The sequence below is a fragment of the Salmo salar genome, chromosome ssa09 (assembly GCF_905237065.1).
Source record: "Salmo salar chromosome ssa09, Ssal_v3.1, whole genome shotgun sequence".
NCBI classification, from domain to species: domain Eukaryota; kingdom Metazoa; phylum Chordata; class Actinopteri; order Salmoniformes; family Salmonidae; genus Salmo; species Salmo salar.
Genome location: NC_059450.1, coordinates 85,267,168 through 85,284,259, shown reverse-complemented (window position 1 = coordinate 85,284,259; position 17,092 = coordinate 85,267,168). Strand labels below are relative to the sequence as shown.

The window sequence follows — 17,092 nt, the reverse complement described above, 5'->3', positions numbered from 1 at the left end:
GATGGATGCCTGGCTGTCTAACTAGTCAGAGGTATGGTGAAAGGTGATGGATGCCTGGCTGTCTAACTAGTCAGAGTTATGGTGAAAGGTGATGGATGCCTGGCTGTCTAACTAGTCAGAGTTATGGTGAAAGGTGATGGATGTCTGGCTGTCTAACTAGTCAGAGTTATGGTGAAAGGTGATGGATGTCTGGCTGTCTATCTAGTCAGAGGTATGGTGAAAGGTGATGGATGCCTGGCTCTGTTGGATCGTTTAGAGGACAGGTTGAGAAGTGATTAAGGGGGTTTGTGACACTTGATATCTCAACTTGGATGTCGGCCCACCACCTCAAACTCAACTTCGACAAGACGGAGGTTCTCTTTCTCCCGGGGAAGGTCTGCCCGCTCAAAGACCTCTCCATCATGGTTGACAACTCCACAGTGTCTCCCTCCCAGAGTGCATGCTCCACAACATCTGTAGAGTACGACACTACCTCACACAGGAAGTGGCATAGATCCTAATCCAGCCACATGTCATCTCCCGTCTGGACTGCTGCAACTCGCTGTTGGCTGGGCTCCCCGCTTGTGCCATCAAATCCCGCCTGGTTCTCATATCACTCTGCTCCTCCACTGGCTTCCAGTCAAAGCTCACATCTACTACAAGACCATGGTGCTTACAAGAGCAACTGCCCCTCCCTACCCCAACCCGAGCACTCTGTTGTGCCACCTCAGGTCTCTTGGCCCTCCCATCTTCTGAAAAGAAAACCCATCTGAAACCCTACCTCTTCAAACAGTATCTTAAATAATCCCCCTTCTCGCCTGAACCAGCACTTGACCCCCCCTCCCCTTTCTAGCTCTGACTCTACTGATAGCTACTTTATTCAGGAACAATCTACTTGCTATGACTGAGATATGTGGTTGTCTCACCTAGTTATCTTCAGATGAATGCACTAACTGTAAGTAGCTCTGGATAAGTGTCTGTTAAATGACTAAAATGTCATGCAAATTTACTACAGACAGATGCTGTCTTTAGCCACCCGATCTCCACTTTTCATGGTGCCTGTCTTGTCTTTATATCAGGGTTGATACCTACATGACAACTGGAGATTCATAGCAACTTACTACGGCTAAAACGGATGAATATAAATCACAAAATCTGAACGAAAAACTAAGAAGTAGAGGGATAGTGTGGCTAGGCTTTAGCTCAGTGGGCTAATACAGTCCTATTGTGTTAAGAAGACCTGGTTTCAAACCCTGCAGTCAGTCACAAACTATTGATTGCTATGTACAGCAGAGAACACCATAAAGGGAGCTTCTACTTTCAGGACCACTGTCAACTCCTCTGTTTCAGAGTGGTTCGTTTCAGGACCACTGTCAACTCCTCTGTTTCAGAGTGGTTCGTTTCAGGACCACTGTCAACTCCTCTGTTTCAGAGTGGTTCGTTTCAGGACCACTGTCAACTCCTCTGTTTCAGAGTGGTTCGTTTCAGGACCACTGTCAACTCCTCTGTTTCAGAGTGGTTCGTTTCAGGACCACTGTCAACTCCTCTGTTTCAGAGTGGTTAGTTTCAGGACCACTGTCAACTCCTCTGTTTCAGAGTGGTTAGTTTCAGGACCACTGTCAACTCCTCTGTTTCAGAGTGGTTCGTTTCAGGACCACTGTCAACTCCTCTGTTTCAGAGTGGTTCGTTTCAGGACCACTGTCAACTCCTCTGTTTCAGAGTGGTTCGTTTCAGGACCACTGTCAACTCCTCTGTTTCAGAGTGGTTAGTTTCAGGACCACTGTCAACTCCTCTGTTTCAGAGTGGTTAGTTTCAGGACCACTGTCAACTCCTCTGTTTCAGAGTGGTTAGTTTCAGGACCACTGTCAACTCCTCTGTTTCAGAGTGGTTAGTTTCAGGACCACTGTCAACTCCTCTGTTTCAGAGTGGTTAGTTTCAGGACCACTGTCAACTCCTCTGTTTCAGAGGGGTTAGTTTCAGGACCACTGTCAACTCCTCTATTTCAGAGTGGTTAGTTTCAGGACCACTGTCAACTCCTCTGTTTCAGAGGGGTTAGTTTCAGGACCACTGTCAACTCCTCTGTTTCAGAGGGGTTTGTTTCAGGACCACTGTCAACTCCTCTGTTTCAGAGGGGTTAGTTTCAGGACCACTGTCAACTCCTCTGTTTCAGAGTGGTTAGTTTCAGGACCACTGTCAACTCCTCTGTTTCAGAGTGGTTAGTTTCAGGACCACTGTCAACTCCTCTGTTTCAGAGTGGTTAGTTTCAGGACCACTGTCAACTCCTCTGTTTCAGAGCGGTTAGTTTCAGGACCACTGTCAACTCCTCTGTTTCAGAGCGGTTAGTTTCAGGACCACTGTCAACTCCTCTGTTTCAGAGTGGTTAGTTTCAGGACCACTGTCCACTCCTCTGTTTCAGAGTGGTTAGTTTCAGGACCACTGTCAACTCCTCTGTTTCAGAGGGGTTAGTTTCAGGACCACTGTCAACTCCTCTATTTCAGAGTGGTTAGTTTCAGGACCACTGTCAACTCCTCTGTTTCAGAGGGGTTAGTTTCAGGACCACTGTCAACTCCTCTGTTTCAGAGGGGTTTGTTTCAGGACCACTGTCAACTCCTCTGTTTCAGAGGGGTTAGTTTCAGGACCACTGTCAACTCCTCTGTTTCAGAGTGGTTAGTTTCAGGACCACTGTCAACTCCTCTGTTTCAGAGCGGTTAGTTTCAGGACCACTGTCAACTCCTCTGTTTCAGAGCGGTTAGTTTCAGGACCACTGTCAACTCCTCTGTTTCAGAGCGGTTAGTTTCAGGACCACTGTCAACTCCTCTGTTTCAGAGCGGTTAGTTTCAGGACCACTGTCAACTCCTCTGTTGCAGAGCGGTTAGTTTCAGGACCACTGTCAACTCCTCTGTTTCAGAGCGGTTAGTTTCAGGACCACTGTCAACTCCTCTGTTTCAGAGCGGTTCGTTTCAGGACCACTGTCAACTCCTCTGTTTCAGAGCGGTTCGTTTCAGGACCACTGTCAACTCCTCTGTTTCAGAGCGGTTAGTTTCAGGACCACTGTCAACTCCTCTGTTTCAGAGCGGTTAGTTTCAGGACCACTGTCAACTCCTCTGTTTCAGAGCGGTTAGTTTCAGGACCACTGTCAACTCCTCTGTTTCAGAGCGGTTGGTTTCAGGACCACTGTCAACTCCTCTGTTTCAGAGCGGTTAGTTTCAGGACCACTGTCAACTCCTCTGTTTCAGAGCGGTTAGTTTCAGGACCACTGTCAACTCCTCTGTTTCAGAGCGGTTAGTTTCAGGACCACTGTCAACTCCTCTGTTGCAGAGCGGTTAGTTTCAGGACCACTGTCAACTCCTCTGTTTCAGAGCGGTTAGTTTCAGGACCACTGTCAACTCCTCTGTTTCAGAGCGGTTAGTTTCAGGACCACTGTCAACTCCTCTGTTTCAGAGCGGTTCGTTTCAGGACCACTGTCAACTCCTCTGTTTCAGAGCGGTTCGTTTCAGGACCACTGTCAACTCCTCTGTTTCAGAGCGGTTCGTTTCAGGACCACTGTCAACTCCTCTGTTGCAGAGCGGTTAGTTTCAGGACCACTGTCAACTCCTCTGTTTCAGAGCGGTTAGTTTCAGGACCACTGTCAACTCCTCTGTTGCAGAGCGGTTAGTTTCAGGACCACTGTCAACTCCTCTGTTTCAGAGCGGTTCGTTTCAGGACCACTGTCAACTCCTCTGTTTCAGAGCGGTTCGTTTCAGGACCACTGTCAACTCCTCTGTTTCAGAGCGGTTCGTTTCAGGACCACTGTCAACTCCTCTGTTTCAGAGCGGTTCGTTTCAGGACCACTGTCAACTCCTCTGTTTCAGAGCGGTTCGTTTCAGGACCACTGTCAACTCCTCTGTTTCAGAGCGGTTCGTTTCAGGACCACTGTCAACTCCTCTGTTTCAGAGCGGTTAGTTTCAGGACCACTGTCAACTCCTCTGTTTCAGAGGGGTTAGTTTCAGGACCACTGTCAACTCCTCTGTTTCAGAGTGGTTAGTTTCAGGACCACTGTCAACTCCTCTGTTGCAGAGTGGTTAGTTTCAGGACCACTGTCAACTCCTCTGTTTCAGAGTGGTTAGTTTCAGGACCACTGTCAACTCCTCTGTTTCAAGGTATAGTTTCAGACAGAAAAAACTATATTTTCCTGCTCAACTTTCTGTTGGAATCTGGCCCTCATAAGAACTAATTTGACTAACACATGGGGGTACCGACACGTGGGAAAAGAGAGCAGGGAGAGCGAGAGGGTAGAGAGAGCAGGGAGAGCGAGCGAGAGAGAGCAGAGAGAGAGAGAGAGCAGAGGGAGAGAGAGCAAGAGAGCGAGAGAGGGGAGAGAGAGAGGGGAGAGAGAGTGAAAGAGAGAGAGCGAGAGAGAGGGAGAGCGAGAGAGGGAGAGAGTGAAAGCGAGAGAAGGGAGAGAGAGCGAAGAGAGAAACAGGAGAGAGAGAGCGAGAGAGAGAGGGAGAGCGAGAGAAGAGAGAGAGCGGAGAGAGAAACAGGAGAGACAGAGAGAGAGAGAGAGAGAGTGAGAGAGAGAGAGAGAGAGAGAGAGAGAGGGAGAGCGAGAGAGAGAGAGAGAGAGAGAGAGAGAGAGTGAGAGAGAGTGAGTGAGAGAGAGGGAGAGCGAGAGAGAGAGAATGAGGGAGAGCGAGGGAGAGCGGGGAGAGAGGGAGAGTGAGGGAGAGCGAGGGAGAGAGCAGGGGGGAGAGAGAGAGAAAGTGAGCAAGAGAATGAAAGTGAGAGCGAGAAAGACAGAGGGAGAGCAAGAGAGAGAGAGGGAGAGTGAGGGAGAGCAAGAGAGAGAGAGAGAGAGAGAGAGGGAGAGCGTGGGAAAGCAAGGGAGAGAGAGAGAGAGAGAGAATATAAACTTTTTTGAAGGACCATTTTGTGAATATCGTTTATGAGGGTTTTAATGGAATTTACATTTCTTTAGTTACCGACAGTTGCTTAATAGCACATCTACACAGGTGTTATCTTGGGTGAAAATAGTATTAAAATCCCTGCGACTGCAAGAAAATGGCAACACTCAGAGAGATGTATCTCTGCTTTCACTCGTTTTGCCTCCCTATTCCCTTTATTGTGCACTACATTAGGAAATAGGGTGCCACCCATCTCTCCAGTTAAAGCACTTAAAAAGTAATATTTGTAAAGGGAAGTTGTAAATATATTAGACCATAAAGCTTTTTGGGCTGTGTAGACAGATGGTAATATGACATAAACAAAGAGTCTTTTTGAATGCCAGGGTGCTGAAATATGAGCAACAAGAAATACCTGCATGAACACACAGAATGTACAGGTATACATAAATGTATGGCTACGGAAATCTCTCCCCCAGGCATTCAACTGTAATCCACATCCAGCCCTACATACCAATGGATGGAGAATCTCGAATCAGCATACCAAAGAGGCAGAGCCCCCCTGGGGACTAAACACAGACTGCTTTCATCTACACTGACAAAGATGCCTGTCTGCATATCTCTATTTAACCCTGTGATAAGGAACAAAGTGCCATCTACAACAACCTGAAGACCTGCAGGCACACAGACACACACACACACACCATACCAGAAGAAACACACACACTATAATCGCACAAACACAGGTTTTTCTTACAGGCTTAAAATAACCCTTTGGACACACAGCTGGAGAGTAGTATCCAGGCAACAGGAGGCAATATGGATGATGATATGGATTCCAGAACCCTCCATTCCACCACTCAATTACTACGGGGGGGCTTTACAATGGCTTTACACACACATACATACACACCACACATACACAAACCCACACAACAACATACAAACAGCAGGGTTAATGGCCCTGCAGTCCCTCACTGGCTGATGAAGGATCATGGGACATGAGGAGTTGCTCTAACTATCATGGCTACTATGCATCACAAGGACCAATCACCTCTGTCACAGTCCTGTTATGTGTCCAGACAGACTGACAATTTACCAAGGTCTCACAGTGGTCATTAATCTGGCTTTATTTCAAAGAGTGTGACATCACTCAGCAGTCACAACACACACACACACACACACACACACACACACACACACACACACACACACACACACACACACACACAGCCAGGGTACGCAGAGAGTTTAGTGTAGCTTGACAGTTATGCTCTGAAACACTAAACACCTGGGACAGATGGCACAGCATTATGGGTAGGCTACAGCTGATTGGCTACGGATGGACAGGGAGGGGAGAAGGGGAGGAGGGGAGAGGAGGCGAGAGAGGGGGAGGGACGGAGGTAAAACACACCTGGTGTGGACAGGTGCGTCATTTCTTTCTCCGGGTGTGTTTGCACTGAAAAGCAAGCAACTAAAATATGTGTTTTACAAATACCCTGACATGGGCAGTGTGTACCACAATTAGAGATGGTAGACACGTTCAACTCTCTCCTCCGTGTGATATATCATTATTTATGTGTTTGTGTTGTCTGCGTGACTCTCTTCTTCCTCCCTCAGTCTGTGTCTGCTCGATATGTCTGTGTGAGCGTTGACTGTCCCTGTGTGACTCTCTTCTTCCTCCCTCAGTCTGTGTCTGCTCGATATGTCTGTGTGAGCGTTGACTGTCCCTGTGTGACTCTCTTCTTCCTCCCTCAGTCTGTGTCTGCTCGATATGTCTGTGTGAGCGTTGACTGTCCCTGTGTGACTCTCTTCTTCCTCCCTCAGTCTGTGTCTGCTCGATATGTCTGTGTGAGCGTTGACTGTCCATATGCAGGTGCTTCCTAGAGTCGTGGCTTAAAAGGCTTTTCATTGTGAAAGGACACAATGGCTTCTCCTTACCCCTCCGCTGTCACCATGGCAATCATTGAATGACTAACTGTGGTCGGTATGACAACTGATGTCTTGCACAAGACAGGACCTTTGAGTTGTGTGCAGGAGGTGTGTATTGTGTGTGTTTGTGTGTGTGTGCGTACACGTATGTGCGTACGTACGTTTGTGTGTGTGTCTGTGCTTGTGTGTGTGTCCAACGTTCTCTAGCGAGCAGCTTTTACAGGTTCATGTTCCATTTCTAAAGCTATTCCTGCACCTCACCTGGAACGTCATACCCTGTGACCCAGCGATCCTACCAAACCTCCAGCAAGTCCCCCGTCTATTAGCCTGGATAGTCAGCTGAATATCACTCTGTTTCACTACTCTGTCACTTGGTCTCCTTGACAAGCTTGAGAAACCAGCCAGTGGTAGTGCTTTTTGGTAACGTCGTGGTCCTCTGTAGCTCAGTAGGTACAGCTTGCAGCGCCAGGATAATCGGTTCGATTCCCGGGACCACCCATACATAAAAAAGAATGACCGTGTGCCTGTATGTTTCTGCTAAATGGCATATGTTCTGTCTTATATTTGTGCATCATTCTGATGTTGATATGCCCTTTTAACACTACAGGGCCAACCAGAACTCTACTGAGCTGGCACTGATATGTCCCTTTACACTGTCCTTTCCAGCATGGTCCCAGCAACTATGTTGAAAGAAGAACCAGGCCAACCCAGTACAGCTGTTCAATCACATGCAGACACTATTCAGTGAATACATAATTTCACCTTTGACCCCTCTACTCACCAGAGTCAGAGCTGTACATGTAGACGAACTTGGTCCATCCGTAGTGGTCTATGACCCCCACCAGAGTGTCCTGTAGCTCGGGTCTCAGCTGGATCACAAACTGGTTGGCCGTCTCGATGGGGAAGGAAGGCGTGACAAAACACACGTGCAGCGCCCCGCAGAACGACATCAGCATGTTGACCGTCTTCCTGTCGTAGAGGCCAATGATGGCATAGACACCTTTAGAGAACTGGGAACAGACTGGGGCGAAGGAGAGTGGGAAGACAGAGCGAGAGAGGGAGGGGGAGAGGGGGTGGTGAGAGAAAAGGAGAGAGGGAGAGGACGCGGGGGCGGGAGGGGGAGGGAGAGGGAGGGCGAGGAGAGAGGGTGGGAGAGGAGGGGGAGGGGGGAGGAGAGTGGGTAAGAGAGGAGGGGAGGGAGGAGGGAGGAGGGGAGGTGGTCGAGGGGGGGAGAGGAGGGGTAGAGAGGGAGGAGGGGTAGAGAGGGAGGAGGGAGATGACATTGTTAGACTTTTTCGTATTTAGATTCACATTTTGAAGACCTGTACATTGCAAGATATATTCTGCACAGATTAGGGTAACTGTAAGTACCATGGTAGCATGATGGGCATTCTGTCTACTGTGAGAGGTGGAACATGGTGAAGAATGGACACGAGGAGAGGAGAGATGAATCAATGCATCCTCTGGTTCCACTGACATGTCAGCAGTGCTCATGATTCCCTGAGTCAATGATTCCTCTGGGCTCTCTCAATTCAATTCAAGGGGCTATAATGGCATGGAAAACAAATCTTTACTACAACACATATCTATCTCTGCTATCTCTGCTCTCTTTCCACTACAGTACAACACATCTCTATCTCTGCTATCTCTGCTCTCTTTCCACCACAGTACAACACATCTCTATCTCTGCTCTCTTTCCACTCCACTACAACACTCTCTCTCCTCTCTTTCCACTACAGTACAACACATCTCTATCTCTGCTATCTCTCCTCTCTTTCCACTACAGTACAACACATCTCTATCTCTGCTATCTCTCCTCTCTTTCCACTACACTACAACACATCTCTATCTCTGCTATCTCTTCTCTCTTTCCACTACAGTACAACACATATCTATCTCTGCTATCTCTTCTCTCTTTCCACTACAGTACAACACATCTCTATCTCTGCTATCTCTCCTCTCTTTCCACTACAGTACAACACATCTCAATCTCTGCTCTCTTTCCACTACACTACAACACAACTCTATCTCTGCTATCTCTCCTCTCTTTCCACTACAGTAAAACACATCTCTATCTCTCCTCTCTTTCCACTCCACTACAACACATCTCTATCGCTGCTATCTCTCCTCTCTTTCCACTACAGTACAATGCATCTCTATCTCTGCTATCTCTGCTCTCTTTCCACTACAGTACAACACATCTCTATCTCTGCTATCTCTCCTCTCTTTCCACTACAGTACAAGACATCTCTATCTCTGCTATCTCTCCTCTCTTTCCACTCCACTACAACATTCTCTCTCCTCTCTTTCCACTACAGTACAACACATCTCTATCTCTGCTATCTCTCCTCTCTTTCCACTACAGACAACACATCTCTATCTCTGCTATCTCTGCTCTCTTTCCACTACACTACAACATATCTCTATCTCTGCTATCTCTGCTCTGGCAGTGTGCTGCTCTCTTTGCCCTCTCAGCTCTGGCCTGCTCTGGTCTGGTCTGGGACTGGGTTATTTTCTGCTACGTCTTGTCTGTGGGTAGGCCAGGCCTCATGTTCCTCTGTATTCACCCAACAGATTGAGTCTCCAGCCTGTTCAACCTGTTCAAAGCCTAGGGCCAGATTATAGAGAGGAGAGGGGCTGAGGAGAGGGAGCAAGGGGAGGGGCCAAGGGGAGGGGCCGAGAGAGGGAGTGGAGGGAACAGACAGAGATGGCTGCTACCCAGTAGGCCTGCCCATCTGTAGAAAGAACAGCATTCTCCAGGCCACGTGTGTGTGTGTGTGTGTGTGTGTGTGTGTGTGTGTGTGTGTGTGTGTGTGTGTGTGTGTGTGTGTGTGTGTGTGTGTGTGTGTGTGTGTGTGTGTGTGTGTGTGTGTGTGTGTTTGTGTGTTCCAAATGCATGGTGACTCACCCTACGTGCTCCCTGAAATAGACTAGCCTACTTGCACCTGGACACTCCCATGGTCCCGTGATGCTCTGGTGTTAATTCCCACTCTTGTAAATGTCATTTTTCTACTGCCATTTTGTAAGGCAAGATTACTGCACCAGCACCTCAACAGAAAGCCAATGGAAGACTTGGTTTCACCATTCAACCATTCACACTCTTCAGCTCATCTGGAATGATGACCTGATACACCAGGTATAATAAATAATCTATATTCATATGATCTGTGATCGTCTGCCTGAGTCTGCTGCTCCAGTTATAGGCCTTAGAGACAGCAGAACCAGTACCAAAACCTTAGAGACAGCAGAACCAGTACCAAACCCTTAGAGACAGCAGGACCAGTACCAAACCCTTAGAGACAACAGGACCAGTACCAAACCCTTAGAGACAGCAGAACCAGTACCAAACCCTTAGAGACAACAGGACCAGTACCAAACACTTAGAGACAGCAGAACCAGTACCAAACCTATAGAGACAGCAGGACCAGTACCCAACCCATAGAGACAGTGGGACCAGTACAGTACCAAACCCATAGAGACAGCAGGACCAGTACCAAACCCTTAGAGACAGCAGGACCAGTACCAAACCTATAGAGACAGCAGGAACAGTACCAAACCCATAGAGAGAGCAGGACCAGTACCAAACCCATAGGGACAGCAGGACCAGTACCCAACCCATAGAGACAGTGGGACCAGTACAGTACCAAACCCATAGAGACAGCAGGACCAGTACCAAACCCATAGAGACAGCAGAACCAGTACCAAACCCATAGAGACAGCAGGACCAGTACCAAACCCATAGAGACAGCAGGACCAGTACCCAACCCATAGAGACAGTGGGACCAGTACAGTACCAAACCCATAGAGACAGCAGGACCAGTACCAAACCCTTAGAGACAGCAGGACCAGTACCAAACCTATAGAGACAGCAGGAACAGTACCAAACCCATAGAGACAGCAGGACCAGTACCAAACCCATAGGGACAGCAGGACCAGTACCCAACCCATAGAGACAGCAGGACCAGTACCAAACCCATAGAGACAGCAGAACCAGTACCAAACCCATAGAGACAGCAGGACCAGTACCAAACCCTTAGAGACAGCAGGACCAGTACCAAACCCATAGAGACAGCAGAACCAGTACAGTACCAAACCCATAGAGACAGCAGGACCAGTACCAAACCCATAGAGACAGCAGGACCAGTACCAAACCCATAGAGACAGCAGGACCAGTACCAAACCCATAGAGACAGCAGGACCAGTACCAAACCCATAGAGACAGCAGGACCAGTACCAAACCCTTAGAGACAGCAGGACCAGTACCAAACCCTTAGAGACAGCAGGACCAGTACCAAACCCTAAGAGACAGTGGGACCAGTACCAAACCCTTAGAGACAGCAGGACCAGTACCAAACCCATAGAGACAGCAGGACCAGTACCAAACCCTTAGAGACAGCAGGACCAGTACCAAACCCTTAGAGACAGCAGGACCAGTACCAAACCCTTAGAGACAGCAGGACCAGTACAGTACCAAACCCTTAGAGACAGCAGGACCAGTACCAAACCCTTAGAGACAGCAGGACCAGTACCAAACCCATAGAGACAGCAGGACCAGTACCAAACCCTTAGAGACAGCAGGACCAGTACCAAACCCTTAGAGACAGCAGGACCAGTACCAAACCCTTAGAGACAACAGGACCAGTACCAAACCCTTAGAGACAGCAGGACCAGTACCAAACCCTAAGAGACAGCGGGACCAGTACCAAACCCTTAGAGACAGCAGGACCAGTACCAAACCCTAAGAGACAGCAGGACCAGTACTACCAAACCCTTAGAGACAGCAGGACCAGTACCAAACCCTTAGAGACAGCAGGACCAGTACCAAACCCTTAGAGACAGCAGGACCAGTACCAAACCCTTAGAGACAACAGGACCAGTACCAAACCCTTAGAGACAGCAGGACCAGTACCAAACCCTTAGAGACAGCAGGACCAGTACACAAACCCTTAGAGACAGCAGGACCAGTACCAAACCCTAAGAGACAGCAGGACCAGTACCAAACCCTTAGAGACAACAGGACCAGTACCAAACCCTTAGAGACAGCAGGACCAGTACCAAACCCTTAGAGACAGCAGGACCAGTACCAAACCCTTAGAGACAGCAGGACCAGTACCAAACCCTTAGAGACAGCAGGACCAGTACCAAACCCTTAGAGACAGCAGGACCAGTACCAAACCCTTAGAGACAGCAGGACCAGTACCAAACCCTTAGAGACAGCAGGACCAGTACCAAACCCTTAGAGACAGCAGGACCAGTACCAAACCCTTAGAGACAGCAGGACCAGTACCAAACCCTTAGAGACAGTGGGACCAGTACGTCCAAACCCTTAGAGACAGCAGGACCAGTACCAAACCCTTAGAGACAGCAGGACCAGTACCAAACCCTTAGAGACAGCAGGACCAGTACGTACCAAACCCTTAGAGACAGCAGGACCAGTACCAAACCCTTAGAGACAGCAGGACCAGTACCAAACCCTTAGAGACAACAGGACCAGTACCAAACCCTTAGAGACAGCGGTACCAGTACCAAACCCTTAGAGACAGCAGGACCAGTACCAAACCCTTAGAGACAGCAGGACCAGTACCAAACCCTTAGAGACAGCAGGACCAGTACCAAACCCTTAGAGACAGCAGGACCAGTACCAAACCCTTAGAGACAGCAGGACCAGTACCAAACCCTTAGAGACAGAAGGACCAGTACCAAACCCTTAGAGACAGCAGGACCAGAACCAAACCCTTAGAAACAGTGGGACCAGTACAGTACCAAACCCTTAGAGACTGCAGGACCAGTACAGTACCAAACCCTTAGAGACAGCAGGACCAGTACCAAACCCTTAGAGACAGCAGGACCAGTACGCAAACCCTTAGAGACAGCAGGACCAGTACCAAACCCTTAGAGACAGCAGGACCAGTACCAAACCCTTAGAGACAGAGGGACCAGTACCAAACCCTTAGAGACAACAGGACCAGTACCAAACCCTAAGAGACAGTGGGACCAGTACCAAACCCTTAGGGACAGCAGGACCAGTACCAAACCCTAAGAGACAGTAGGACCAGTACAGTACCAAATCCTTAGAGACAGCAGGACCAGTACCAAACCCTTAGAGACAGCAGGACCAGTACCAAACCCATAGAGACAGCAGGACCAGTACCAAACCCATAGAGACAGCAGGACCAGTACCAAACCCTTAGAGACAGCAGGACCAGTACCAAACCCTTAGAGACAGCAGGACCAGTACCAAACCCTTAGAGACAGCAGGACCAGTACAGTACCAAACCCTTAGAGACAGCAGGACCAGTACCAAACCCTTAGAGACAACAGGACCAGTACCAAACCCTTAGAGACAGCGGGACCAGTACCAAACCCTTAGAGACAGCAGGACCAGTACCAAACCCTTAGAGACAGCAGGACCAGTACCAAACCCTTAGAGACAGTGGGACCAGTACCAAACCGTTAGAGACAGCAGGACCAGAACCAAACCCTTAGAGACAGCAGGACCAGTACCAAACCCTTAGAGACAGAAGGACCAGTACCAAACCCTTAGAGACAGCAGGACCAGAACCAAACCCTTAGAAACAGTGGGACCAGTACAGTACCAAACCCTTAGAGACTGCAGGACCAGTACAGTACCAAACCCTTAGAGACAGCAGGACCAGTACCAAACCCTTAGAGACAGAAGGACCAGTACAGTACCAAACCCTTAGAGACAGCAGGACCAGTACCAAACCCTTAGAGACAACAGGACCAGTACCAAACCCTTAGAGACAGAGGGACCAGTACCAAACCCTTAGAGACAGCAGGACCAGTACCAAACCCTAAGAGACAGTGGGACCAGTACCAAACCCTTAGGGACAGCAGGACCAGTACCAAACCCTTAGAGAAAGCAGGACCAGTACAGTACCAAATCCTTAGAGACAGCAGGACCAGTACCAAACCCTTAGAGACAGCAGGACCAGTACCAAACCCATAGAGACAGCAGGACCAGTACCAAACCCTTAGAGACAGCAGGACCAGTACCAAACCCTTAGAGACAACAGGACCAGTACCAAACCCTTAGAGACAACAGGACCAGTACCAAACCCTTAGAGACAGTAGGACCAGTACCAAACCCTTAGAGACAGCAGGACCAGTACAGTACAAAACCCTTAGAGACAACAGGACCTGTACCAAACCCTTAGAGACAGCAGGACCAGTACCAAACCCTTAGAGACAGCAGTACCAGTACCAAACCCATAGAGACAGCAGGACCAGTACCAAACCCTTAGAGACAGCAGGACCAGTACCAAACCCATAGAGACAGCAGGACCAGTACCAAACCCATAGAGACAGCAGGACCAGTACCAAACCCTTAGAGACAACAGGACCAGTACCAAACCCATAGAGACAGCAGGACCAGTACCAAACCCATAGAGACAGCAGGACCAGTACCAAACCCTTAGAGACAGCAGGACCAGTACCAAACCCTTAGAGACAGCAGGACCAGTACCAAACCCTTAGAGACAGCAGGACCAGTACCAAACCCTTAGAGACAGCAGGACCAGTACCAAACCCTTAGAGACAGCAGGACCAGTACCAAACCCTTAGAGACAGCAGGACCAGTACCAAACCCTTAGAGACAGCAGGACCAGTACCAAACCCTTAGAGACAACAGGACCAGTACAGTACCAAACCCTTAGAGACAGCAGGACCAGTACCAAACCCTTAGAGACAGCAGGACCAGTACCAAACCCTTAGAGACAACAGGACCAGTACCAAACCCTTAGAGACAGTGGTCCCAGTACCAAACCCTTAGAGACAGCAGGAACAGTACCAAACCCTTAGAGACAGCAGGACCAGTACCAAACCCTTAGATACAGTGGGACCAGTACAGTACCAAACCCTTAGAGACAGCAGGACCAGTACCAAACCCATAGAGACAGCAGGACCAGTACCAAACCCATAGAGACAGCAGGACCAGTTCCAAACCCTTAGAGACAGCAGGACCAGTACCAAACCCTTAGAGACAACAGGACCAGTACCAAACCCTTAGAGACAACAGGACCAGTACCAAACCCTTAGAGACAGAAGGACCAGTACCAAACCCTTAGAGACAGCAGGACCAGTACCAAACCCTTAGAGACAGCAGGACCAGTACCAAACCCTTAGAGACAACAGGACCAGTACCAAACCCTTAGAGACAGCAGGACCAGTACCAAACCCTTAGAGACAGCAGGACCAGTACCAAACCCTTAGAGACAGCAGGACCAGTACCAAACCCTTAGAGACAACAGGACCAGTACCAAACCCTTAGAGACAGCAGGACCAGTACCAAACCCTTAGAGACAGCAGGACCAGTACCAAACCCTTAGAGACAACAGGACCAGTACCAAACCCTTAGAGACAGCAGGACCAGTACCAAACCCTTAGAGACAACAGGACCAGTACCAAACCCTTAGAGACAGCAGGACCAGTACCAAACCCTTAGAGACAGCAGGACCAGTACCAAACCCTTAGAGACAGCAGGACCAGTACCAAACCCATAGAGACAGCAGGACCAGTACCAAACCCTTAGAGACAGCAGGACCAGTACCAAACCCTTAGAGACAGCAGGACCAGTACGTACCAAATACTTAGAGACAACAGGACCAGTACCAAACCCTTAGAGACAGCAGGCCCAGTACCAAACCCTTAGAGACAGCAGGACCAGTACCAAACCCTTAGAGACAGCAGGACCAGTACCAAACCCAAAGAGACAGTAGGACCAGTACCAAACCCTTAGAGACAGCAGGACCAGTACCAAACCCTTAGAGACAGCAGGACCAGTACCAAACCCTTAGAGACAGCAGGACCAGTACCAAACCCTTAGATACAGCAGGACCAGTACCACACCCTAAGAGACAGCAGGACCAGTACAGCAAACCCTTAGAGACAACAGGACCAGTACCAAACCCTTAGAGACAGCAGGACCAGTACCAAACCCTTAGAGACAGCAGGACCAGTACCAAACCCTTAGAGACAGCAGGACCAGTACAGACCAAACCCTTAGAGACAGCAGGACCAGTACAGTACCAAACCCTTAGAGACAGAAGGACCAGTACAGTCAAAACCCTTAGAGACAACAGGACCAGTACCAAACGCTTAGGGACAGCAGGACCAGTACCAAACCCTTAGGGACAGCAGGACCAGTACAGTACCAAACCCTTAGAGACAACAGGACCAGTACCAAACCCTCAGAGACAGCAGGACACAGTACCAAACCCTTAGAGACAGCAGGACCAGTACCAAACCCTTAGAGACAGAAGGACCAGTACCAAACCCTTAGAGACAGCAGGACCAGTACCAAACCCTTAGAGACAGCAGGACCAGTACCAAACCCTTAGATACAGTGGGACCAGTACAGTACCAAACCCTTAGAGACAGCAGGACCAGTACCAAACCCTTAGAGACAGCAGGACCAGTACCAAACCCTTAGAGACAAAAGGACCAGTACCAAACCCTTAGAGACAGTGGTACCAGTACCAAACCGTTAGAGACAGCAGGACCAGTACCAAACCCTTAGAGACAACAGGACCAGTACCAAACCCTTAGAGACAGTGGTACCAGTACCAAACCGTTAGAGACAGCAGGACCAGTACCAAACCCATAGAGACAGCAGGACCAGTACCAAACCCTTAGAGACAGCAGGACCAGTACCAAACCCATAGAGACAGCAGGACCAGTACCAAACCCTTAGAGACAACAGGACCAGTACCAAACCCTTAGAGACAACAGGACCAGTACCAAACCCATAGAGACAGCAGGACCAGTACCAAACCCTTAGAGACAGCAGGACCAGTACCAAACCCTTAGAGACAGCAGGACCAGTACCAAACCCTTAGAGACAACAGGACCAGTACCAAACCCTTAGAGACAACAGGACCAGTACCAAACCCTTAGAGACAGCAGGACCAGTACCAAACCCTTAGAGACAGCAGAACCAGTACCAAACCCTTAGAGACAGCAGGCCCAGTACCAAACCCTAAGAGACAGCAGGACCAGTACCAAACCCTTAGAGACAGCAGGACCAGTACCAAACCCATAGAGACAGCAGGACCAGTACCAAACCCTTAGAGACAACAGGACCAGTACCAAACCCTTAGAGACAGCAGGACCAGTACCAAACCCTTAGAGACAGCAGGACCAGTACCAAACCCTTAGATACAGTAGGACCAGTACCAAACCCTTAGAGACAGCAGGACCAGTACAGTACCAAACCCTTAGAGACAACAGGACCAGTACCAAACCCATAGAGACAGCAGGACCAGTACCAAACCCTTAGAGAC

The 17,092-nt window shown here is 49.1% G+C and overlaps 1 protein-coding gene across 1 annotated transcript in view; it reads right to left on the bottom strand.

The window, feature by feature from the left end:
- Positions 1-17,092, bottom strand: part of LOC106612061 (glutamate receptor 1-like) — a 124,707-nt gene that overhangs the window by 17,718 nt on the left and 89,897 nt on the right. Inside the window, exon 3 of the mRNA XM_014212879.2 lies at positions 7,573-7,812. Coding sequence (XP_014068354.2) covers positions 7,573-7,812 — 240 coding nt within the window. The remainder of the gene's footprint in view (positions 1-7,572; positions 7,813-17,092) is intronic.